The sequence below is a fragment of the Mollisia scopiformis genome (assembly GCF_001500285.1).
Source record: "Mollisia scopiformis unplaced genomic scaffold LY89scaffold_5, whole genome shotgun sequence".
Classification (NCBI taxonomy): Eukaryota; Fungi; Ascomycota; class Leotiomycetes; order Helotiales; family Mollisiaceae; genus Mollisia; species Mollisia scopiformis.
Window position 1 is genome coordinate 1,187,400 of NW_017263585.1, and position 24,118 is coordinate 1,211,517.

Here is a 24,118-nt window from a genome sequence, read left to right on the forward strand (position 1 = left end):
ACGGCCACAAGACTACTAGCAATATTTGTGCTACTTGGCGTACTTCTATGGGTATTACTCTATTCCCCCATCCTGCAGTTAGCCCTGATATGAATCCTATTGAGAAGTGCTGGAGGAGAATAAAACAAGCTCTCCATAGGCGCCTAAGGCAGCCAACAACTGAGGTTCAAATGGTTGTAGCAGTATTAGAAGAATGGGACAAAATTCCTCAGGAATGGATCAATGGGCTTATTGAGCAGCAGGACTTCTGGGTACACGACTTAATTAAGCGATGTGGCTGGTCTACAGCTAATTAATTAATAAAATTCATGATTCTGATGCCCTGAACGCACGGACTTTTGTCCCCATGTTCGTTACTTCTTGTATACCCGCAGCGCACCTACCCGATGCGCTACCAGCTTGGCTCCCCACCTTAAGGCTCGTGACACACACGTGATAAACCACTTTTGTTGACAAAAGTCCAAAGGAATAAAGAATGACGAAGTTCCTACACCAATTGACATTAGAATCATTGAAAACAACTAGAAATATTCGGCTTACTATTAGAACCACGCAAAACCTGATCCGCAACCCGACGAATCCTGTTGTGATACGCTATGTCCTCTCTATTCCACACTACAGTCCGAGTAGATGTCTCCGTTTGCCTAGTATAAAGAGCTTGGTTTTCCGAATACCTAGCTAACAAATGCTTAACACCATCCCTTTGTAGAATGATGGCAACATTATTCGTGCTATCAAATAGATCCAATGCACCATCAAAAAGATAGCGATTCGAATATCTGTTCTGAGAAGTTGAGCCGATGGAAACAAATGAGATAATGGTCCATTTGATTACGTTGCCATTCCCGTGTATTGTTGGTAACAATGCGCTTCCGCAAGTTCGACATTGTTGAAGGTAAGAGGGATTTGTATGTTCGCAATCCCAGGATTGCGACTCGGGAGGGATAAATCGCTGCATTGTTGATTGCTGAAGGAAGTATAAGGTCTGGTGTATAATATGATGATGGAATGATGGATAGATTGAGAGCGGAAATTGGGCCATGTTGCTCTTTATGCCAATCGTTGATTAGGCCTCGTAAAAGATTCGCGACGAGGAAGATGTTTGACAATGGAACGTGAAGTATTGACTCGAAATGCTCTTTGATCTGGGCCATCCTCACGTCCATAGATGGATTGGTGAACAAAGAAAGGTTAAGACATGCGAAAACTGACCCACACGCTCTATTCATAGAACTTGAACAATGAAAATGATGAAACCAGAAAAACACGAAAAGACAAACATCATGAAGACATTGTTTGACTCCAAAAAATCCAAGTCTCATACCTTTTTCGTTTCAGTCTTCGACAAGCAATTTACACAATCATCTCCTGATGCTCAGCAGCCTTCTCATCACCACCCTTCAAATCCTCCAAATTCTCCACCCCTGCCAGTCCAACCTTAGCCTTGACAGCTCTCATACTCTCTCTATCCTTCACCGCAATCCCCTCCTTATCACCTCTAAAGAAAACATCCAATTCCTCCAACGTCTTATTCTTCGTTTCCGGCACCACGATCCAGACAAACACCCCTCCTATCCCACAAAACGCCACAAAGAAAATATACGTCCCGCATTTCATACTAGCGAGCATATCTTTCACCGTCAATCCAATGAGGAAATTAAACATCCAGTTCGTAGAAGCTACTATTGAGACTCCTCTTTAGCGCATACTGTTAGGAAATATTCTTGTGTGATTGCCCATACCACAGAACCCCATGAATAGGCGAAGTCGACGGCGAAGAGCCAGATGAAGGCGACTGATGCCTAGCCTGCAGACATATGTGTTGGCCAGGAATTCTCAAATGTGCCGTCGATGGCAGCGATAATGACGTGACGGATACATATTGCTACTGCTCCTGTGATGAGGAATGTTTTGCGGCCGTAGTTGTCAAGGGGAAGGACTGCTGGGAGGGCGAATATGTCTGCAGGACGCCCGTCACACCTGTGGCAAGAAGATCGGTGGTTACGGATGTGAAGCCGAATGTATAGAGGATTTGAGGAGCGTAGTAGAAAACAGCGTTGATACCTAGAGAAACAATTAGCATCTTAAGATTTCAAATTACAATCCGAGGACTCACCTGTGCATTGTTGAAAAATCATAATCCAAACACCAATTGTGTTGAAGCGTTTGAACACATTAGCCGAGAAAAGAGCTTTCCAAGCATCGAATTTCGTAGTGCGCTGAGCTCTTCCTCTGTTGGATGGTTGGGAGGTGTCGAGATTCCGGTCATGTAACATGTGCGATTCTGAACTCAAGGTGTGGTACTAAGGCATAAGTATCAGCACGGTAATCAAGGAAGTTATACGATTGCCGACCTACCCAGTCGCCTTGAAATGCAGACGCCCTATATCCTGTGAGTAGAAGGACGACGAACTCTACGACCTAAAAGTAACCAATGATTTGATGCTTACAAGAATGGCCCAAGGTTCTGCGTACCAGCTGACTACCTCGAAGGGCCGCTATCAAGAACGTTCGCCGTGAAGCGGCTTGATGAATAATGCGCACGTCTTGGGCAAAGCCACTCGCCTGGCTCTCAATCATCGTTATTTCTGGGACGTCGTTGGCATATGATTCGGTTGAACGTCTTCTCTTGAGTATGAATTGCACATGAAAGAATTCAGAAAGAGTGGAATTTCCCCGCTTCAAGTTATATTGTACCTAAGCTGGAACATGAGAGTGTGTGGCTTGGATATACTGGGATGTGTGCAACATACTCAGTGGAAAGTCGACGGCATCCATTCACGGTGACATGAAATTCCAGTGCCTTAACCCTGTTTTCTACATGAAGTGGATTAAATCTCGCTTCGGTTTCACGACTCGGTAATTATTTCTCTGTGCACTGTGCTGTTTGAGAAAGATCCAGAATGATGCTGTGGTAAGCATGAGATGTCAGGGTCGTTAGTTCAGACGGCTGAATTAGCGAGTCACCGAAAGAGGTGTTTGTGGGATGAGACTTGACCAGAAAGCATCTTATGCATTGACTCGGGAAAACGTTTAGTGTGTTCCAAATCGAAGCAGAGCTGAGGTGGGGCTTTCCCCAGATTTCAGATCATATATATGGTGAGACCAACTTTGACCAATTCGAAGGCTCGCTTATCGAAGATCAAACTCGATCAGTTTTCGGATGATCGAAAAGCCTCCAAGGCAACACAATTGATGATTATACTTTGCTCCTGTTATTTGATACTCTGGTCCATTCCAAGCAAGAATAATTCCGGACAAGCACACAAAGATTAAGCTTCAATACCCGCAATTTAAGCCTTTCATTCAAGGCCCTTGAAAGGCGGTGCCTTGGACGTTTTCATGAACAGTCGCAGCCAAAGCAGTCAGTAAAGCTCCAATCGTGGAAAGAGTAGATGGTGTCATCTAAGTCCTGATCTACGGAGCCCAACCCAGTGAGAATTGCCTGATTTCTACTATTATGTTTGCATGAAGCTTGGGATGGCTCGAGTTATATGGTCAAGGGAAGTTGCCATGAAGATAGTGCTCACGCACAGATCTCAGCGTAATACTGTAGAGCTTGGTTAACCAATGCGAAAGGTGCTTCAAGGTCTTGTCGTATCCTTACATGTCTTCAGTGTATATCTAGGCGCAGCATCTGAATCGCCGAACGTGGCATTCTCGATCAATGTAATCTTGAGGTCAGTGGGCTTCTTCAGTGTCTACGCATCACATTGTGGGTCCAATGGACTATGTCCCTTGCGGTCCAGGATCATTGTACAGGTTCAGCAACCATGGAATGGAAGAATGGTGGACCAATGTCTGCTGTTACCTTTTGACAAAATGCAGTTACAATGGTCTTCATTGCACAAGCTGCACCTACTGTGAAGCTGTTGCGTCATTGACTGGCGCTTAAATCACCAATAGCAATTCTTTTGTCAAATTCCATTCCAGGCCTCATTAAAACCTGACCGCAATTACCGGCGGACAGGACAAAAGAGTGCCTGCCACCTAGTCCATGTCCCCATTGCTCCTCTACATCCCCAAGTCATCTAAAACAGATCAACAAAGAAAGTCGATCGATCGCCAATAAGAATTAACACCGTATCATCTTGCGCCATAAAAATTACGCATTCTCCCCATCCATCAGTCCCACATCGATTTCTTTGCAAGTGGTTGAGACTCCTCCTCCTCGTCGTCGATCAATTCGTAAGAGTCCTCTTCAGATACCAATGATAGTGTGCCACACCCACTAGATTGGCGTTCTAGTGAGGTGATATATGGCCCTGAGTCTGTCAGCAAATCAATTCCAAATTTGATTCGACGGAGGGAGACTTACCATCGAAGCTGGTGTTGCTACTTGCATATCCTGAGTCTAGAGAACTTTCGCCAGTGGGACCGATGCCCTCTTCTTCTCGAGCCTTCGATCCATCCTCTGCATTCCAATCCAGCTTTCCAAATATGGGCAGTTGTTCTCCTTCTCGCAGATCTCTGTTGTGACATCCGTGGAGGTAAGCCCACGAGGTGTTTTTGGTCCACAAGGTGGAGACACCCAGTCCACAATGCTCCCGGTGAGTTTTCCATTCTTTGAGGATGTTCCTCATCTTCTCTTTCTCTTCCTCGGTAAAGGTTTGTCGGGGCACGTGAGTGAAATCCTTCTTCCATTCTTTGTGCATGTCATCGAAGACCTTGGATTGGTAAGGAACAATTGTGACTGGAAGCTCTTTGCATTCGAAGAAAGACGGAAGTTGACTAGCGTCGAAGAGCTTTGGCATGTTAGTGGGATCGAAATGGAGCGTCATCGACTGCTGAATTTTTTCGAGGGCGACTCCGGGCATGAAATCGAGATCCAGCAGGATGAAGGGTATCCGAGCTCCGTACAGGGAATAGATATGCCACAAGTCTTCTTCATGGTTGTCCTCCGGACGGTAGACACCATGCGGAAAGACTCGTCTCAAGACTTTCCAATACTATTCTACATGTTAGCTCTGATATCGATGACGATCCCTGACCCAGAGGAATACCTTCCGCGTGAGGTAATCATCTTTCATATGATGCCCCTTCTCCTCGTCCAGCAAGATCAGATAGATATTCTGCTGCGATCGCAAAGTCCAATGAACTTCTGCAGCTTTCTTTGGATCAACTCGCTGTTCGTCAAACAAGGCCTCGATCTCTTTGGCTCGCGCTGTACGAACACGATGGTCCCAATGGATTCTGGTTTTGAGACCGGTGATAGGGTCGTAGATAGTTCTGGCCACGAGGCGAGGATCGGTAACCTGTTGTTTGTTAGCAATAATAACTAGTGGTAAGATTGAATTGAACTCACATCTTCGTCCATATCGTCAGCATCAGACTCGGAGTCCGAATCGTCGTTTTCGATAAAGTTGTTGTTCTGGTGTTGATGATTTGCGACAGTAATCCTTGGGCTTTCACAAGCCGATGCTTCTTCTTGCGCCTAGATAACATTAGCTTCGCGAAAACTATTGTCCGGACTTGATTAGAACTTACAACGTGGGTTTGAGGTTTCTTCAAGATCAAGTTCAGTTTGACCTTTGGAATCGAATTCGTCATTGAGGCTGCGACTTTGGCGGCGCTTTCATCGCTCTCTTTGAACTGGGACGTTGTTAGCTCGATATTGACGAGATTACTACGCGATATACTTACAAGGAGCTCGAACTCTTGTTCCAGACTCCTTTCAAGTTCCTCCTCCTTCCGCTTTTTCATTGCTGGCTCCTCTCCTGCCACACGCATCTCATGCGAGGGTAGAAGCTCATTGTCTAAGAACGAAACGGAATCGAGATCTCGTTTCATAGTGCCTTTATTGATGATGGCGCTCAAGGATTCGGTGGTGATTGCTCGATAGCTCTGTCCGGCGTCTGCTGACTGTCGAAGTTCAGAAAGTTGAGATATTGCAGTGCTGGTGATCGTCCCGTTTTCGGACTTTGAAGATGTTGGACGATTTGTGGAAGAGTTCTTTTGTGAGCGAGATCGAGATGTCCACGGCCCTCTCTGCTCCTATTGATTCTCCTGAGCTCTTGATGAGTGCTGATGGTTGACTTGTGCGAGAAATTATCTGCTCAAACTTCGTTCTCCTCAGCAAAGATAGAGTTGGGAGACTAGGTATGGCATGGAGGTCTGTATGACTGAGCTGAAGAAGTATCAAGGTTTTGATTGGTGATTTTGTGTGTTGTTCGGTGAATATGTTCGTGGGTAAGGAGGAAAAGAGGGAGAAGGATTTGGGAAAAGGTAAAAAGCTGTGTGCGGTGTGTCTGCCTGGCTCGAATACTAAGATAAGTGAATGACACCAGATTGGTTCATATCATAATAATCTTCGGTGTTTTGTCGATATTGATTCTTTGGGACCTAGATGCTAGCCAGCCGAGATCCCGCTTCTAGGTGCAGAGCTCAGTGCACATTACAATTCAAGGTTATCACTATCGCAACATGACAATACTAGAAAGTCATTAAAATATTATCCAGCATATTCTTGCTTTATATTTACAGCAATGGTCTCTGAGTAACAAATGAATTTTGTCGCGAGGTCGAAAAAAGGGGGTAGCGAGCTAAGCGAGGGTTAGCGAATGCTAGCGCCGGACGCCAACTACGGGTACCTGACACAACAAAGCGTCTAGAAGAGACATCGAGGATGAATCCAGTCTGCGGCTCTCATTAGACTCGGTGGATCTGCTTGCCCTACCTGCTTACCTGCAGGGACAATGACCAGTGTAGGATCTATGATGAGTGTGAATCATGCAGATGTAGACGTTCTATGCAGTTTCGGAGATTATGTAAAGACTGATTACATTTCCAAGTCTAATTACAAATGTATGTTATAAGTCTTGAAAATAAACCTCTCCAACGGGTCCGAATCCATATTTAATCCTCACAATCCCAAACTGGCGATTTCTTCATCAAGAAGTGAATCCATCAAGTCTACTCCAATGAGCTTACCGCCTTTCGGCATCACACCGCCCTCATATTCTCCGTGAACATTTGTTCCGTAATCGATGGCGCGAACGAATAGCAAATCCTCTCTCGTGTGAAGCTCTCCTTCCTGAATCATCTTGTGGATATCATCCTGGGTGTATTCTCGGGAAGGCAAGGCGACTTCTAAGCTTCCCTCCCTTCCAGTCTCCTTTTCTTTCGCAATCACCGTTAAGAAGGATCCCGAATCCACCATGAAGGTGAGGTCGATCTCCAACTCACCTCTCGGCTGGAATGGGAGGCCTAGAATCTCCACAGTACCAAGAAGCTCGTTCTCCTTGGCCATTTTCCTACAACCTTCATAGACCTTGATCAACACTTTCTCCTGATTGTCCACTGTTATTACGAAGGTTCCTGTAGCACGATTCCTGTAGCCACCTCTTCTCAGAACTGTTGCGAAAACCCCTTGGTTCATTTCAACACCGAGGTCGACGGCAACCCAATTATCCCAGTAGAATCCAGCATTGGCTCCAGACTCTTTCTGCAAAGAAGCTTGAATTGAGACTCCACGTAAGATCGCGTCTTCGGCTATCACTGGGATTTTCCAAGTATTCTCTGTGGAACGTGCCTTTTTGCCGAGGAATAACTCGATAGCCTCTTCGACGGGTGCTACCGTGGCAGAATTACCAGCGAATATTAGGCTGTCAATCTGAGTGATGTTGATATTGGCTTGTTGCAGAAGGTCTCGCACTAACCCAACAGCCTTTTCCGGGAAAATCTTGCTATAGGAGGAATGTTCCTCTACGAGCATCCCACTCACACTCGCACTTCTAACTACCGCGATTTCCTTGAGAATACCCATGTTCACAGAAATTAGTGCCAGGCTCGAGTCTTTGTCATCAAGATGGTAGAATATGTAGTGTTCTGGAACGTGGGTAGGGTTGTATGCGTAGACTGGAAAATCCAATCCGTCTCCTAGACCTGTAGCTATTGACTCATTGATCGTTTTCACTAGTTCTATTCCTGCAAAGTCTGCAGCATCTTTGACGGCTCGTCGCTGAATGTCGTTGAACTCCGAGGGAACCGTAAATAGAGCCAGCCCAATAGAGCATCCAAGATGAGCTTCCGCCATGTTTTTCAGCTTCCCGATAATCAACCCTGCAATCTCTTCAGGTTCGAAGTAGTGGTCTTGGCCTCCCAGTATCCCTTTGATCATAAGTTTTTCGTCTTTCTCGATAATGGTATATGGAAGACCACTAATGATTTTTTCTAAATCTGAATCTGGTAGTTGCTGACCCAGCAGAAGGCTACGAAGGCAAGTCAGCAGCTAATCGACTGCTAATATCAAAGCAGCACTGACCTGATATCATAGATCGTATTTTCTCTATGATCTGCGGATTTCTCCATGGCGAAATATCCAATCAAAGGGGATCCATCTTGGACGAATGTAACGTAAGACGGCACGAAGGTGCGGCCTTCCTCGTCAGCAATAATCTCAAAGACATTGTCTCTGTAAACTCCAGCACGGGAAAATGTTCTTCCAAGCTCGATGCCAAGTACTAAAGAAAACGATCATTTCAGTTCTTGCTATTCGAATTTTCACGAATCTGCCTAGTTTTGGAGGGAACATACTAGTGTCATGATCCCAGGCTTTGACACCATAGAATGGGTTCAGCTTGGAAGAATGAGCTGTGGAAGTACCTCCATACTCCCCGGGCTTAGATTTGCGGTCTTCGAATCCTGATAGTGATATCCTAGCAAGATAAAAGGTTGTCAACAGGCTGAGAAAGAAGAGCAGAAGTCTGCTTAGAATCTTCCGTAAAGCTTTATGCATCTTGCATGGCGACAGGGTGAGCTTCAACAGTCATGTTTTGTCGCAAAAGTTAATGTGTTTGTCTGAAGGAATGATCGAAGAAAATATCATGTCCATGAAGAGGCTAAGGTCTCGGAAGCGGGCGCTCCAGACTTTAAGTCGCTAAAGATCGTTACCAGGAAGCTCCGCGTCCGCGAGACGTTGATCAAGGTATTTGAGGTGGGCGGCGCTGTTGGGAGTAGTCGGAGGGTTCTAAAACGGTTTGGGAGTAATAGGACAAATATCCTCAGGCACTATTGCACGGGAACCTTCGCTCTGATGGAAGATATTCAGCTTTTCGTATACAACATCTGGTTTGAAAGGATGCAACCCTGCTTTACGCCGAGAAGAGAGGATGATTCGGGACGTAAAGGTGCTTTTGCGGATACTCTCGTACGCTTTCAAGAAGTCAATCTTGGTGTGCTTCAATGGTTGAACTGTTGCACCCCGTTCATCGGATACCGATTTTCATCGGAATTCTTTCCAATTCCATGGAATCCTTCCATTTCCATGAAATTTAAAGAGATTTATCGGGCTTTTTCTATGGAATTTTTATGGGCTAAAAAGTGTCGAATCCCTTTATTTTTCCCGATTCGGTATTGCTACCCTTTTTTTGAAATTTTTTTTCCTTAACGAATATAAGGTTAAATAATAATTTATTGCAATAAATTTAAGTTTATTATTTAATAATTAATTACTAAGTATTAAATTAAGAAGGATTTAGGAGATTATAGATATTCTATTAAGTGAAAGAGAGTTTAGTAATGTGATAATGTATATCGCAAGGTTTTAGTATTAAAGGATAATTTATTGATTAGTAGTTTAGATTTTATTAAACTAGAAATGCTTTATAGATTTTGAATAATGTTTTAGTATGCGAACCTCTTATGTAAATTTAAATATGTTTTTTATTTATAGGCAAATTTTATTTGGTTGCGAATGTTTAAAAGGAAATAATAGTACTCGAATTCTATGGAAAAAGCCCGATGAAATTCTAAGGATTCCATGGATTGGGTAAAATTCCATGGAATTGGATTCCGATGAACGGGGTGCATCAGAACCATACCAATATCCAGAGGTTGAAGGAGATGGGTACTGTGAGGAGGGAGCTGAAATGGGAAGATTCTGTGCTCCCAACAGTAGAATAGGAATTCGTCGCTGACGTGGGACCCATGGCCATCAAATATGAGCATACGATAGTTGCCTTTGCACTTCTTGGAGGTATTAATATGAAAATGGATTGGGTATTTCATAGCTAATGCTTTAATTGTGCACCCAGTTGGATAGTTAATGTAACTCCAATCTATTACAGGGGCGGATCTGGCTCTTGGTCCTCTCTATCGCCATAGTGCAGGAATGCATATGGTGGGACGACCACGCTTACCATGAGCGTTTTGCTGCATCGAAATTAGCGGACATTCGAGAGTCCGCGCGTGCTTTTTTCGGTTGGATCATCTTCTCCAAGTACAGGCGTTGGGTTTTCGTCCTCGTCCTCCTTTCGCAGGCGGAGAGTCTGCAGAATGTCGGCATGAGCGAGGGGAACACGGAATCTGATATGGAGACTGTCGGCTCGGAAACGTCACTTGGGATGGAGATGCGGAGGGATCGGTGAGGCAACCAACGTGCCGGGTATTGAATATTCCGTCGTCGGGGTCACTGATTGTGCTCCTACATCTGATCAAGGCACTCTTCAAAAGATTTTTTTCTCATTTAACTAGTACGCGTAGAGCTTTGAGCTAAGAAGCATTGACTATGTACTGCTCGGTATGTTTGCAGGACAAGCGGAGCAGAGAGGAGGGGAGAAGAAAGTATGCTCTCGCTCACATACGACCTAACTTCTACGCCTCAGAAACGTCGTCGGAGGCTCATTCTCATCCCATTTCCATGTAAGGCCCAATATTTGCTCATTGTCGCCGAAGAAGCAAAAGAGCCCGGAGCCGGTAAAATCCCAGTCGAGCATTTGATCCTGTAGCCACGCGTCTCGAGATGGCGGGAAGAAGCTCCATGTATCTGGTCGGTAGAAAGTCAAATCCCGCTTCGACAGCTAGATGTCATTAAAAACAACATGAAGTCCTAGGGAGGAGCGGTCGCTGTCGCTAGCAGGGCTACTAAGACTAGCGGGGTCGGCATCGTATGTTTTGGTTCGAGATGTGATGGTCAAACTTGTTGCCATTCCATTGTAGATGCCGACGAACCTCAAAACATCAGCGACACTTTGAGGAACTGGGTCATAATTGCTGTGCCATTCTGTCAACATAGCCTGGTAATGTGCGTTCCGCGCATCGGCTTCAATTCTTGCTAGTTCGAGGAAATCTATGCGAGGCTGCAGGTTGAACAAAGCTTGAGTTAAGATACGAGCAGCCCAATCAGCAGCGTCGCCATTTGTAAGGCCATTACAACAAACCATAATAGCACTCTCTGTCTCCGGGAAAGTGTAAAGTCCGCAATTTGACCCATTTACTGTGCCGTTGCATTGAAGGATGGTTCTGTTGGTAGTATCGTTCCCCCCGATGATGTACTTCTCCGGCTGAGCAAATCGATGATCCTGTGCTGCAAAATTGTATGAAAGAGCTCCAAACCTTGATGTTGGCATCTTTGTCTTCGTCCAACCCATGCAGTATGCCCAACTGTTGACATCGTCCCTGCTCCATGTCTGAAAGAATGGCAGTCTCGCCACAGTGGCGCCTCTCAAGATGGAAGGATGATTGTAAACTTGGTCAGGACATTGCTCCGCTTCCATATCTTCTCTCATCACTGCCTTTGTCCAGACCAATAGATCGTCTACAGAGCTTTGCATTCCCATGACACCGAGAACATGGGGATGTGTTTCATCAGTTAAGTTGTGGCGGAGGCGGTAGAAAGACTTGTCGGAAAGCTGCACATACGGAAAAGCCACGTTGTCATCGTCAGTCGCGCATTCTGCACGAGTGACCGCAGTGCTGCTTAGACCCAAGGGAGTGAGGATCGTCTGTTTTAGAAGCTCGGAATACCCTTCCGAGTAGGCAACCTCTAGCGCATAAGGAATCAGACCATAAGCCGTGTTGTTGTATACCCATTGTCTGCTTCGTTGTCCTTGGCCTTGATTCGTTGTTGGGATAGACTTTGCAAATTTGAGGAAATCGGTTCCGGTGTGCAGAATGGATCATCTCGGTCCCAGGTAAAGGATCTGAGGATTCGAGAGGCCACTTATGTGATGGAGCGACATCAGCCCCCGCGACAATATCAGTCACCTCAACCAGTCAATTAATGTTGGCCACTTCATCTACCTCATTGAGCCTTCTTCTATCTACCAATGTGAGCTAAACAGTAATGAAATGAAGTACATTTTTGGCTAGTTTTAGCCCGTCACCCTTTTTCTTCTTCTTTGACTTTCCTCTATGTTTCCATTATGCTAGCAAAGGTTGAGTCCCAACAGCCCTGCGGTCTGATGCTCGGTTCCGGTACAAGACTACATCAAATCAAATCATAGTCGTTCTACACAAGTGGATCTCTTTTCTTCTCTCTGCTACACGAGCCTCAGTCTCTCACATACCGGAGGTCATTGAACAGAATTCCTCGCTCCTTTTCCGCGGGAACCATTGGCACCTAAAGCTCGCATCGGGTTTGATCAAGGCACAGAGCCAATGGGTGGTGTTGTTGCAGGTCCTCCGGAATACACCCAAAAGGACGCCTTGGGCTTAGAGATTCTCTACTCTGGAGATGAGACTAAAGTCAACATTGAGTGAGTCTTGCACAGATGAACTCAGTGTGTAGATAGTTCTCTGACTATAGAAGTATCATCGCTGTACATGGCCTCAACGGCGGAGCTCTGTCAACCTGGAGCAAGCTGCCAGCTAAAGATGCAAAACCATGCTGTTGGATCCGGGATCTTTTGCCGTCTATTTCAACTACAGACATGTGTCCACGCATAATGTCATTTGGCTATAATGCAAGGATTTGGAGCAAAACGGCCAAGCAGACAATTTACACTGTGTCCAGCGAGCTTCTGACCCAGCTTGTAGATTGTCGGAAAGGTATTGTGAGTAAGCGATCTTTTGATAGGGCCAGTTCCCTTGCTTTTGCTTCTATTAAGCTACTGACAATCCTCTTTCATAGGAAGACAATCGGTCCATACTATTCATTGCCCATACTATGGGTGGATTAGTAGTCAAGTCCTGCCTCTTGCTTTCTCGAAGTTCTCGGGACGCATCACCAGACTTTGATATCCAGCGGTCCACGCTGGCAGTAGTTCTCTTCGGTACCCCGCATTCTGGCTCAAAGCTGGCAGTTGTTGGTAGCATAGCATCCAACTTATCCTCTTTGGTCCAGGGAAATGCCTCTGTGGAATATTTCAAAGGCCTCAAAATCAATTCCGCTATGCAGCAGCATCTTAATCAGTATTCCGAGTTTCAAGATCGCTATAGACAACATGACTTTATTGAATCGAAGGCTGAACATGCTGGGAAGAGGGTGACAGCTTCTCCAATCTCTCAAAGCCAGGCATCATCCTCACACTGATACAGGTGGTAGATGGATCCATTACGAAGCATCGAACTCTGAATATGAGCACTAGTTTTCTTGACGCAAACCACACAGATATGGCTAGATTTACAGGACCACGGGTCCCAAATTGGCGTTCTGCTTCCGAAAAGATCCACAGTATCTTATGCGCAATCGATATCAACCTAGGATCGCAACAAGCTGTCAACACTGCACCAGCCATCTGCGACCTTCTCTTTGAGCGCAAAGACAAATTGCATCAGATCGATAAATTACTCGCTAGTTCAATTGATGAAAATGCGCGTGTGGCAATCATTTCAAGTAAGATGCTCGCAGTAGGCTGCACTGAACTAGCCTCATCCTTCTGCTATGATGGAGGGGGAAAGCCATATCAGCATATCCTATGGTTTGAAAGTCACACGAGAACTAAATTCAACGAGTCGTGCGTCATGAACGCCGTTTCACTTCAATTCATCTCGAAAGGTGAATCAACACAAGACGGCGTCGCACGGATCGCCTGAAAGAATTGGCTACGCAAAGGTGAAGAGATTGATAACTTTAGTAGGAGAATACGGAACTTTCTCCTCGTATTCACCTCATTCTAACAACCATCAAGACCCTCCACCTAGGAAGATCTCCGAGCACGACAACAATAACACTTGACATCAAACCTTTCTCGCTCGCAGAAAGCTTGTCTTTCTGCCGCGGTATCTTAACTGCTAAAGGGTACACGCGTGAGATTTCCAAGGTTTCTATCTCATCAATATCAGCCTCGTGCGAAAATCTCCCACTTCTCCTGGCTATCGTCGCTCGCCACATTGCAGCAAGGGACTTGGAAGATTGTAGCCTCGATAGAAAGCAAATCATGGATATCATCAGCTTGTCTTCCCCGGAGGCTTCGCTGAAGCATAGCACTGAAGATCTGGACTCATGCGCTCGGCATCTTCTGCGCCTTCTCTCGTTCCTGGACAGCCAGGGTGTCTCGAGCTCACTAATCATACTTGGTACAGCGTCTACTCCAAGCTTTGTGTAAGTCCTGCTCACCTTTGCTTTTATTTCAATCTCACTAAAACTCGAAACCAGGGACTGCGACGGCAACAGCTGGTTGTATGTTGAGAAACAGGCTGAGAAAGATCTGAGACAACAGTAAGTTTCACCTAATTATTGAAAGACAGCAAGCTGATTTAGTCCAAGTTTAGATACTGCAGTCGATATCTTTAAAACAAAAGGATTTCTCAAATCCGATCGTCTATGCCTTCATCCAGTGGTACAAGATAAAGCTCTAGAGAGTATGAGCGTAGAAGAGCGGGTCAACATCTGGTCATGGGCGATTACGTTGATATTCAAACTCACACCCAAGCAACAGGGTGGTATCCCGCTCAGCAAGTATTGGAAAGGCGTATCTCAGTGGCTTCCTCACATTCAACATCTCTTACAACAATGGAAGAATGACCATGAACTGTCAACAGAGGATCGCAAACTGTCTGACAATCCACTCCTGCTCGAAATCGGTCGAATCTGGGCCTGGATGCTATATGAGCAAGGAAGGTTATTAGAAGCCCAGGACATAATCGATACACCCCTTCATCTCCTGAAGTGCATCCAGCAACGCTCTCCGAACCTGAAAGTCTCCGCAACGTCAATCACATATCTTCTCTCTGACCTCCTCCATCAGAGCGACTCTCGCGCACGAAGGGAATCAACATCAGACTGCCCTGGATGAAATGAGGGTTTCTAAGTCGTTGAGAGAATCAGTGCATGCATCCAACAGAGATCTGGTCGATTCGGACACAAACATCGCAGTGGCTTTGATTATGATGGAGGACTCAACTGATGAAGCTACTAATCTCCTGAAAGCGGGCCTCGCGTACGCCAACAGACATCGAGATGACAAAGTCATGCAGCTTCTAGAGCCCAAATACCATGCCAATTTGGCCTTATGCCTTTTGCTTCAGAGCCGCTTGCTCGAAGCATTGGACGAGGTTCATATATCTTTAAAGGGCGAAAAGGATGCTTTGGAAAAAGCCCGGTATGTTCAGAAAGTGCTCTATCGACCAACCCAACCCAGCAGATAGGTCGACCGCTGACGAACTTAGTGTCTATTTCACACTGGGCAAAATTCAACTTGCTACATACAACGCCAATCATCCGGAAGCTTTGTACCTAGCAGAAGCCGCATTTCAAAAGTGCTGGGATCTTCGCCAGCGGCACAGTGGCACACATTATCTTGTGGGCTATACGCTGCACAAACTTGGGGAGGTTTTCATCATGAGGGCTTGTCTCGAAGAAGCATCGTGAGGGTCTCCCGCACAACCCAGAATGGATCCCAAAAATACGCTACTAATAATTTTCTCGTGCACGTAGGACCTATTTCCAATTAGCGGCCCAAAGTTTCCGACAAGCACAAGGCCAGATCCCCAATGGACCACTGATCCGAACGCTGTGGGCTTGGTCCGCTGCTCTCTACTCACAGGAAAAGGTGGAACAAGCTGGTAGTATCAGGCAAGAGGCTTTGAATTTGATCCGACATTCTGACCAGGTTTTGAGAGGGGCCGATGGGAAAGCGGAGTTTCGCGTCGCGGACTTGACATTGGAGCAATGCCAAACACGAGCCGGCAGAGGCGAGTTTGAGCAATGGGTGCCTTTTCCTCACCGGTGAAAGGTAACTCCATCTTGATACTAAATACCTGTATATTAAATACGTTGATTTCAATCAAGATATTTCCAGAATTCCATTAGCTTTCCTACTGTTTATTGTCAAGCTCCTTTGTTGCACTTTTGTGCCTCGCATTCCCCTCAGTCTCACGCCCTAGTAGATACGATCTTATCATGGGTAGCTGGCCGATCACCTCCCAGGCTTAATTTCTGAAAATGCAATCAATCGCCTCTTAATTGTTATTGGTTTGCCCAAAGCTAGAGTTATTCTGAATAAGTGTTCATGATTTCCACTTATGAGACGCATTTCATGCAATATGTGCCAACCATCCTTCCTACACAGCACTCTTTTATACTACTTCAACATACTCCTTTTGCTTGATGCGATCTAAACTTTTAACAACAGAAGAAACTCTACGAGTTTAAGCGCAAACTGATCATTAGCATACACAATAGCATTGCAAAAAAAAAAAAAAAAAAAAAAGCCGTTATCCAGAGGCTCTATAATCATCCTAACCTGGTACCTGGTAGAGTCCATCTAGAAGGGCGTTCTAATCCTTCCCCCTCTACTAACACGTTCTTTTCGCTGCTAGAGCACACAGTGGGGGAACCATCAGTGTTTGAGCAGCCGGCAAAGAAGCGGCACCGGGACAGCACATGATTTAGATCACTGAGAAATTTCGCATTATCCGTATTATGGTGATTGTGAACGGGAATAGTTTTAGTTTGATGTCAGCCGATCAGCCTCGTTTGTCATCGGGATACGGACGTGGAAGATCGGCCGCTTCCGTTTGAGCCCTGGATTAAAGGAAATTCCCAATCAGCTTGAAGGGCTACTGTAATGCGCAGCTGCGAATTCCAATGAGGCTTTTCGCTAAATCTTCAGCCTCGACAATCTTCGACTGCAACTCCCGTTTGCGAAGCAGCGCAAGTCAAAGACAACACCACATAACGCCCATAACCTTTGATTTTATCACTCATCTTCTTCCGCAATCGGATTCAACGTTTAGGTTCATCGCATAGAAGACTACAATTGCCGTACGCAAGGTGCCATCGCCATGTCGAGCCCCGCACCAGCTTCGGTGCCTGTTGCCGAGAAAACCTTCAACTCCTATACTCCAAAACAAGGAGAAGCATACGCCCAAGCCCGCGGCAGCTACAATCCAAGCCTCTTCAAAGCCATCATCGAGCACCACACCTCTACCGGCGGCAAGCTCAACACTCTCCTCGACGTCGGCTGTGGTCCCGGCACAGCAGTTCGAGCACTCGCACCTCATTTCGTCCAAGCCATCGGCATCGACCCCTCAGGAGGCATGATATCTACTGCTCGTTCCCTTGGCGGCACCGCATCTGAACCCACCCCTATCCGATTCGAAACCGCTACGGCCGAAGATCTCGGAACGAAGCTATCGCCCCCACTCGAGGAAGAGAGTATTGACCTCATCACGGCCGCCACGGCAGCTCACTGGTTCAACATGGATGAGTTCTGGCCTCAAACTGCCCGACTTCTGAAGCCTGGCGGTACAGTCGCCATCTGGTCTGCTGGCGATGCTAAAATGCACTCATCGATGCCCGCCGCAGAGATTCTCCAGCCTGTGTTGGAAGACATCTGGATCCGTGAGTTGAAACCTTTTCAGACACGTGGGAATGAGATCGCACGAGAATTATATGTAGATCTTCCTCTACCGTGGACGATCTCCTCTCCTGTCGCGGAATTCGACGAGAGTACTTTCTACCGGAAGGTGTGGGATCCTGAGACTGACGAAGAGTTTCTCTGGAGAACTAACACGACGACTGGTCTGGATACTTGGGAGAAAATGATGAGTACGATTAGTCCGGTGACGAGGTGGAGAGAGGCCCATCCAGACAAGGTTGGGACTGATGGGGATGTTGTTAAACTTTTCAGGAAGGAGATCGAGAAGTTCCAGCGTGAAGCGGGTGTGGAAGAGGGAAAGGAATGGGTCAAATCGAGTTTGAGAGGGGTATTGTTGATGGTGAAGAAAAAGGCATAACAATTGTCTGTCAGAAAGTTAGATATGATAACGAAAGAGATTTTCCGGATATGTTGTGTTCGGCCAATAGTCATTGCTTTTCTTAGGTTCTAATCAGACATTATTTCAACAAGCAGACGCTGTCGAGTTCGCTTTGTCTCTTTGAGATATATGTTCACGTGACTGACTTCGACTACCAATTTTCTACGGATAACTAGCTTTAATATCGGCACTCTCGGACGTTATTCTCCAATTTGAAAGTCTTACCTTCTTGCTTCTACTGTTATAAAGTTTCGTAGAGGCCTCTTACGAGCGCTGCGAGTCCGAGGTGGAATTTCATTCTCTAGACTTCGGCGTCCGTGAAACGAAAGAGCCAAAACATAGAACTTAGGGGTAAAATCAAATGAGATGAAAACTTGGTTAGCTGCATTATTTATGTTGACTGGTGAGTGGGTCATGCGACTTCCACGGATTTGGTAAACGAAGTCCGAATTGTTGATTGAGACAGCATATGGCTGTAGATAACCTTTCGCAGCAAATCTACAAAACACTTTCCCACTATCATCCTTCGACCCACAACTTCTCTCCTCATCCACACCAAACCTACGCCTCAAACCTCTTCTCCAGCATCGGCATGGTCGGCGCCACCGTGAAATCAACACAAGACTCATACGTCTGCCTAGCCGCCGTCCCATACCACCACCACTGCAGCACCTATCCACACCAATTAGCCGATATCCTCTCTCCAAAATCCAACAGAGAACTTACACAATCTCCGGCATTAGCACACTGACTCCCCAGCGTCGTCGGGATCACGACATCAAACTGCGTGTTATTGGCAGGCATGGCCGGCAATCTCTCATCGGCGTATTTATCCCAGTAAAGCAGCTCGTCGCCGATGATCTTGTTGGTCTTCGTTGAAATGATGGAGACGTTCGCCGTTCCCTGCATCAAGTTCTATCAGTACTTATTTTCGCGAGGTGGAGGGATGGGGAACATACGTGATGCTTGATTGAAATCTTGACGCTCATGCTGACTTTCTGTCCTGGGGTATATGCAATGACGTTTGCTTTAGCCGACTCTTCGAGTTGGAGACCTTATGATTTTCCATTAGCACACTGGTCTCTGGGACTCGAGGGAAGAAGCAAACCCCGACAAAGCCACAAATTGCACTCCGCAGCATTGTACTTAGCATCCGTCATCGCGGCCTCGGGCAATCCCTCAACATGGCTCGTATTATCGCCCTTAATATTATTCGTGACGGTTGGTCCACATGCTGCGAGACTGAGCGCGCCCGGAGTGCGGGGCCACGGTTTGGTGATTAAGCCGTGGCCGAGAACTTGTGTTGCCAAGAGGCCGAGGGAGAGAATTGAGATATGCATGGTGATGGTTGCGGCGTTGAAGGCGATGTGAAAAGGAGGGAGGAGGTAGAATGAGGGAATATTTATGTATGTTTGCAGATGGGGATGTGGGGAAGACAAACTTATCTGATCTCATCAGGCTGTTTGGTTTCGCGAGCAGGCTATCTAAGTGTAATATACTGTAGAGAAACTCAATGGATTGGATTTGGAATGGAGGTAATATCTCCACGGATAGAACGGCACTTGCGTCCGTGTAGAGCCACTAGACGGAGTGATAGCTAGACTTAGGCGTTTGATTTGTGGAATTGTGGAGATGACAGACGATTGAATATGGAGAAACAGTACAGAAAAAGAGACGACCCCTAAATCAACATTCGTAGAAAGGGGTCTTGGCTGCGGGGAAAGCGACGCCGGGAGGATTGACTGCCGAACCGCCGTAAACAAACATTAGATGAACCTTGAATTACGGTCCAATGAAGGCATGTTTCGATATCAGATGGTTCTGGGATAGATTAAGGGCTTGACAAATACCTGGTGTTTAGCCGCAGCGGCTTCGCTACCGTGGCAAGGGGAAGAGCTGATCCGCTGAAGGGTAAAATATCCATGTCTGAAACGAGGAAAAACGTGTGGATACAATTGATTGATGATGTGTGATTTACTTACTCGAATATAAATCTCCGAATCCGTGACCCGTGCTTCCCTCTCTTCTCTTGGCTCCCCCACGCAGCCTAAGCCTCATGATGACTAACCTCCATGCCCATGCCTTTATTCCCCTCCACCTCCTCCTCTTTGAAATCATCAGTGTCCCTGTCACCAACAACAGTCATTCCCAATCTCCTCCTGATATCCTCAATTCTCCTCACATCCTCTACTCCCTGATTGCCGCCAAAAATAAGATCCATCTCTTCGATTCTCAATCCTTTAGTCTCAGGAACGCAGAAATAGACCCAGACGATTAGGATCAGGCAAAAGACGAGGAAAAAATAGAAGGTTCCGAAGGTGATCGACTTTAGCATACGAGGTGTGATTAGGGCTACGATGAACTAGGCAAATGTTAGACTAAGAACGCTGGGAGGAAAGTAGAGAGAAAGACGAACGTTCGTGAGCCAATTAGTTGAGATTGCGACACCGACAGCCTTCGATCTTACGCCTGGAGGAAACATTTCTGAGGGCATGATCCAGTTCACGCAACCTAGTACCAACCATCAGTCTTTGAACTACAAATAGCAGGAAAAGATGCTCACCAATGCTGAAAGCGAAGTTCGCGATGAAGAACCAAACAAAGACAGCAGCAGCCCAACCCGCACTGCGATGGGCGTCCCAGCTGTGTTGGTAGATGGCGAACAGTGTGCCAACAATCAGGTGTCCGATACTCATATTGATTGCCCCAATAATGAGAACCTTTCTTCGTCCCCATCTATCAAGGAACATGATCGCTGGAATCGTAGAAAAGAAGTTGATGATACCCACTACTCCTGTGGCAAGTAAATCAACCGAGTTACCAGTGAGCCCGATAGCGGTGAAGATCTGCGGGGCATAATAGATAATGGCATTGATTCCGGTAAACTATAAGAAAATCAGTACGGCTCATCCAAACAACAAGGAGCTATGGTGAGCGCTCCCGAAGGAGCGTCCGGAATGCTCGGGTCCCAATTGTCTTTGATGTCGAGAGTGATTTTGACTCACTTGCTGGATAATCTGAAGTAGACAGGCAATTACTAATCGTCTATTAAGATGGCGGACAACGAAAAGTTCTTGGTACTGCTTAAGGGCGAGTGTAAATCGAGAATTGATGCCAGGGAAGCGTGCAGCTACGGATTCTTGATCGAAGATGCAGGCTGCTTTGATATCGAGGAATTCAAGCTTGAGGCGTGGGTCGGAAGCAGGGACTCGACGGATGCGACAGAGTGTTGCCATGACTTCTTCTTCGCGGCCTGGAAGGGTAGGCCGATTAGTTTGTGTGAAGGTAATGCGGAGCGAGGGGCATACCTTTGCTCATGAGCCATCGAGGGCTGTATGGGAGGAAGAATGTTCCAGCTGCAAGAATGGCAGATGGCAAACATTGCAGAGCAAGTGGAAACCTCCATGCCGCTTGACTTTGTCCGTCGCCCGTTCCACCAATATGCTGTGTTCCGTAGTCGAGCCTGAGGGGGTCAGCAATGAACAATAGTGGAAGGTTGGAGAGCTGCATACCAGAAGGCAATCATGATTCCGACAGTAATTCCAAGTTGTTGAAGAGCAACCAGACTCCCACGGATATTAGGAGGTGCGAGTTCTCCTAAGTACAGAGGGACAACCATGGACAATTGACCGATCGCAAGACCGGCGATGAATCGTCCGATGAAGATCATGGGTATGTTCACAGCAGCACATTGAATCACGGATCCCACAAGGAACACACCATTGGCAAGGAGAAGATCCCATCGACGAGAGATACGATCGGCAATCGGTCCGTTCGCGAAAGCTCCGAACATGGCTCCAAGGGTGAGGACGGCGACCATCCAGCCCTGAAGGGTAGCGTCGTTGGCGAGGAGTGGGAAGTGTTTGCCCTGCAAAGTATAAACAGGGTTAGAGGATTAGAGTAGCGGTATGCTTACGAAGTTGTTCATGACCAAGACTCCGGAGATGACACCCTGATCATAACTGCGAGACTCATTAGCTAAGGCTGATTGTCGGAAGGAATCGCTCTGCCTCGACTTACCCAAAGAGCACCCCGCCAATACTGGCAAAGCATGATATGAAGAAGATGAAAGGCTCTTTGATGAGTCCCTTGTAGCCTGTTGCGCAGTAAGAACATAATCAACACCGTCGGTGAATGTAATCTCATACCTGCAGGACCATAAGACAAGTCCAGGTCGCCACCTACGGCAACTCCACCAGCAACCATGTTGAGAGAAATAGTCCGTTATTCAGTGAAGTAGAAGGTAAAAGGTATTGAAGTTGGAGGCAATTGAAGCCTGTTCGTAACCAGAGAATTGGACCTAAGAGATGCGACGAGTGACTTGAGTCTGACTTGAGTCTGAAAATAGAGACGAAAAGGATCGACGTCCTCAAGGACATCAAGAAGATTATATAGTCCAAGGCCGTGGAACGCTTGTCGCTTCATAGCGGAATAACAAGGAGAGAGTTCGTACCCCAGACTCCCCACAGTCGGTTAGCCCCGACCCATCGTCCAACGAATACCCCCGCCCAAATCCAGTCCCACTCGCCTGGAATGCGGCACAAACGTATGCATGGTCTGACGAGTCTAGGTATCTCTCCCATCTTTTGTTTGTCGGTCCACAGTGCTCCGAAACTAGAGATTCGGGTTTGCGATGCATTTGGTAAGTCACGAATCATGAAAACCTGCTGTAGATGCTGTCGGACGACTCCACTCCGAAGAAACAAGCCACATGAAAAATACACGTGACTTTCCGCTCGGGAGTGGGAGGGTTTCGGAGCACTGCGCTCCTACCACCCCACAGCGGGGAATCAGTCGCGACGAACGGATGAGGGGTCCCATATCCACTGTAGGGAAACAGTCGTCCGAGAGACGCGGTGGTATATATATGAGCGCGTCGTAGAAAACAATCGTAAACACAAACGTCATCCTCCTTACTTCTCCTCAAGTAGTAGTCGATCATTGCAAATATGCCAGCAACAAACGGAACAAGCAACGGCACAACGCCAAAGTTCGTTGTTCCAACTGAAATGAAGGCCATTCGATATAACAAGATCAAGGACTTCTCGCTTGTAACTATGCCGGTTCCTGAGCCAAAGCCCCATGAGATTCTGATCAAAGGTATGCAACATGGATAGCCTTGAGCAACGATGAAACTGACTTGGTGGCAGTGAAATCTTGCGGAATCTGCGGCACCGACTTACACATTCACAACGGCGACTTTGATTCTGCCATGCCAGTCGTAACTGGCCACGAAACTAGCGGGATCGTTGTGAAAATCGGAGAGAATGTGAAGGGATTCAAGCTCGGTGATAAGGTCACAGCAGACAACTCAGAGCTTTGCGGGTACTGCCATTACTGCCGGCAAGGAAAGTTGCTGTATTGCGAAAATTTCCAAGCGCACGGTGTTCATCGTGAGTGTCACACAAGTGGAACGAGACGATAAAGTGTAATTGACGAATTATAGTTGATGGTGGCTTTGCCGAGTACTGCGCATACCCCGCTGAAAAGTTGTTCCACTTTGAGAATCTGTCATGGGAGGAAGCTTCTCTTTTCGAGGCTGCGTCATGTGCCGTTCATGGCATGGATCGAATCCGACCGGAGGTTGGATCAAACATCTTGCTCATTGGCTCTGGTCCAACTGGTCTCTGTTTGGCACAATTATTGAAGGCAAATGGTGGAGCGCATATGGTTTTGGCTTCGAATGAAGGTCCAAAGATGGAACTGGCCAAGAAGTTGAACTGTGCAGATGAGTACGTCGAGTTGAGCCGAAAAGACCCAAGCAAGCAATGGGCAGATCTGAAGGCGAAGTACCCATACGGATTCGATGTCGTTGTCGAAGCATCTGGGTCCCATGCATTGCTTGAGAAGGCAATCGACTATTGCACGAGGGGAGGTAAGCTCATATATTATGGTGTCTATGAGAAAGAGGCCTTGATCAAGGTAGCTCCTAGCAGAGTTTTTGGCGATGAGATCACGATGATCGGGTAAGTATCCTCCCAGTTATTATCGAGCATTGTCTAACGCTGTCCAGATCATTCTCCGAGATGTGGTGCTTGCCGCGTGCAGTGCATTATCTCGAAACTCGTAAAGTCGATGTACGCGGGATCGTGACGAATACATACAAACTTGAGAACTTCGGCGAGGCGCTGGATGCCATCCGAAATAAGACGTGCATCAAGGCAGCTATTACCTTTGATTAAATCTTGGAATCAAT

General features: G+C 46.6%; 9 protein-coding genes across 9 annotated transcripts; 3 read left to right on the top strand and 6 right to left on the bottom strand.

The window, feature by feature from the left end:
• Nucleotides 1-1,353: 1,353 nt before the first annotated feature.
• Nucleotides 1,354-2,580, bottom strand: LY89DRAFT_730069 (uncharacterized protein; the record flags this gene model as incomplete). The annotated part of the gene is made up of 5 exons (XM_018219435.1): nt 1,354-1,696; nt 1,890-2,064; nt 2,117-2,303; nt 2,359-2,421; nt 2,476-2,580. 5 exons carry the CDS (start codon nt 2,578-2,580, stop codon nt 1,354-1,356), a joined length of 873 nt encoding a protein of 290 aa, XP_018075637.1.
• Nucleotides 2,581-4,125: 1,545 nt separating this feature from the next.
• LY89DRAFT_665723 (uncharacterized protein) lies at nt 4,126-5,790 on the bottom strand (the record flags this gene model as incomplete). Its single annotated transcript, XM_018212863.1, has 6 exons — nt 4,126-4,271; nt 4,319-4,949; nt 5,004-5,255; nt 5,306-5,434; nt 5,488-5,592; nt 5,644-5,790. The coding sequence occupies 6 exons, from the start codon at nt 5,788-5,790 to the stop codon at nt 4,126-4,128; spliced, it is 1,410 nt and encodes a 469-aa protein (XP_018075638.1).
• Nucleotides 5,791-6,862: 1,072 nt separating this feature from the next.
• LY89DRAFT_578259 (actin-like ATPase domain-containing protein) lies at nt 6,863-8,469 on the bottom strand (the record flags this gene model as incomplete). Its single annotated transcript, XM_018208934.1, has 2 exons — nt 6,863-8,210; nt 8,264-8,469. Coding segments are annotated over 2 exons (1,554 nt in total), but the record flags the coding sequence as incomplete, so codon positions are not given.
• Nucleotides 8,470-10,799: 2,330 nt separating this feature from the next.
• On the bottom strand, nt 10,800-11,558 carry LY89DRAFT_730071 (uncharacterized protein; the record flags this gene model as incomplete). Its single annotated transcript, XM_018219436.1, has 1 exon — nt 10,800-11,558. One exon carries the CDS (start codon nt 11,556-11,558, stop codon nt 10,800-10,802), a length of 759 nt encoding a protein of 252 aa, XP_018075640.1.
• Nucleotides 11,559-12,378: 820 nt separating this feature from the next.
• LY89DRAFT_730072 (uncharacterized protein) lies at nt 12,379-15,893 on the top strand (the record flags this gene model as incomplete). The annotated part of the gene is made up of 10 exons (XM_018219437.1): nt 12,379-12,476; nt 12,530-12,773; nt 12,851-13,204; nt 13,258-13,569; nt 13,851-14,263; nt 14,318-14,380; nt 14,429-14,872; nt 14,910-15,263; nt 15,331-15,528; nt 15,599-15,893. The coding sequence occupies 10 exons, from the start codon at nt 12,379-12,381 to the stop codon at nt 15,891-15,893; spliced, it is 2,775 nt and encodes a 924-aa protein (XP_018075641.1).
• An 898-nt stretch (nt 15,894-16,791) lies between these two features.
• LY89DRAFT_681847 (S-adenosyl-L-methionine-dependent methyltransferase) lies at nt 16,792-18,015 on the top strand. The gene has a single exon (XM_018214385.1). The coding sequence runs from the start codon at nt 16,948-16,950 to the stop codon at nt 17,899-17,901; it is 954 nt and encodes a 317-aa protein (XP_018075642.1). The 5' UTR covers nt 16,792-16,947; the 3' UTR covers nt 17,902-18,015.
• Nucleotides 18,016-18,454: 439 nt separating this feature from the next.
• On the bottom strand, nt 18,455-19,262 carry LY89DRAFT_639261 (uncharacterized protein; the record flags this gene model as incomplete). The annotated part of the gene is made up of 4 exons (XM_018211609.1): nt 18,455-18,594; nt 18,649-18,825; nt 18,882-18,976; nt 19,031-19,262. 4 exons carry the CDS (start codon nt 19,260-19,262, stop codon nt 18,484-18,486), a joined length of 615 nt encoding a protein of 204 aa, XP_018075643.1. The 3' UTR covers nt 18,455-18,483.
• A 602-nt stretch (nt 19,263-19,864) lies between these two features.
• Nucleotides 19,865-22,352, bottom strand: LY89DRAFT_431256 (sugar transporter). The gene is made up of 9 exons (XM_018207474.1): nt 22,071-22,352; nt 21,943-22,018; nt 21,839-21,884; nt 21,435-21,790; nt 21,231-21,385; nt 20,928-21,175; nt 20,486-20,807; nt 20,339-20,433; nt 19,865-20,284 (listed from the first exon to the last, which is right to left on the bottom strand). The coding sequence occupies exons 1-9, from the start codon at nt 22,126-22,128 to the stop codon at nt 19,970-19,972; spliced, it is 1,671 nt and encodes a 556-aa protein (XP_018075644.1). The 5' UTR covers nt 22,129-22,352; the 3' UTR covers nt 19,865-19,969.
• Nucleotides 22,353-22,462: 110 nt separating this feature from the next.
• On the top strand, nt 22,463-24,104 carry LY89DRAFT_770545 (putative sorbitol dehydrogenase; the record flags this gene model as incomplete). Its single annotated transcript, XM_018221854.1, has 4 exons — nt 22,463-23,022; nt 23,073-23,315; nt 23,369-23,888; nt 23,936-24,104. Exons 1-4 carry the CDS (start codon nt 22,872-22,874, stop codon nt 24,102-24,104), a joined length of 1,083 nt encoding a protein of 360 aa, XP_018075645.1. The 5' UTR covers nt 22,463-22,871.
• Nucleotides 24,105-24,118: the final 14 nt, after the last annotated feature.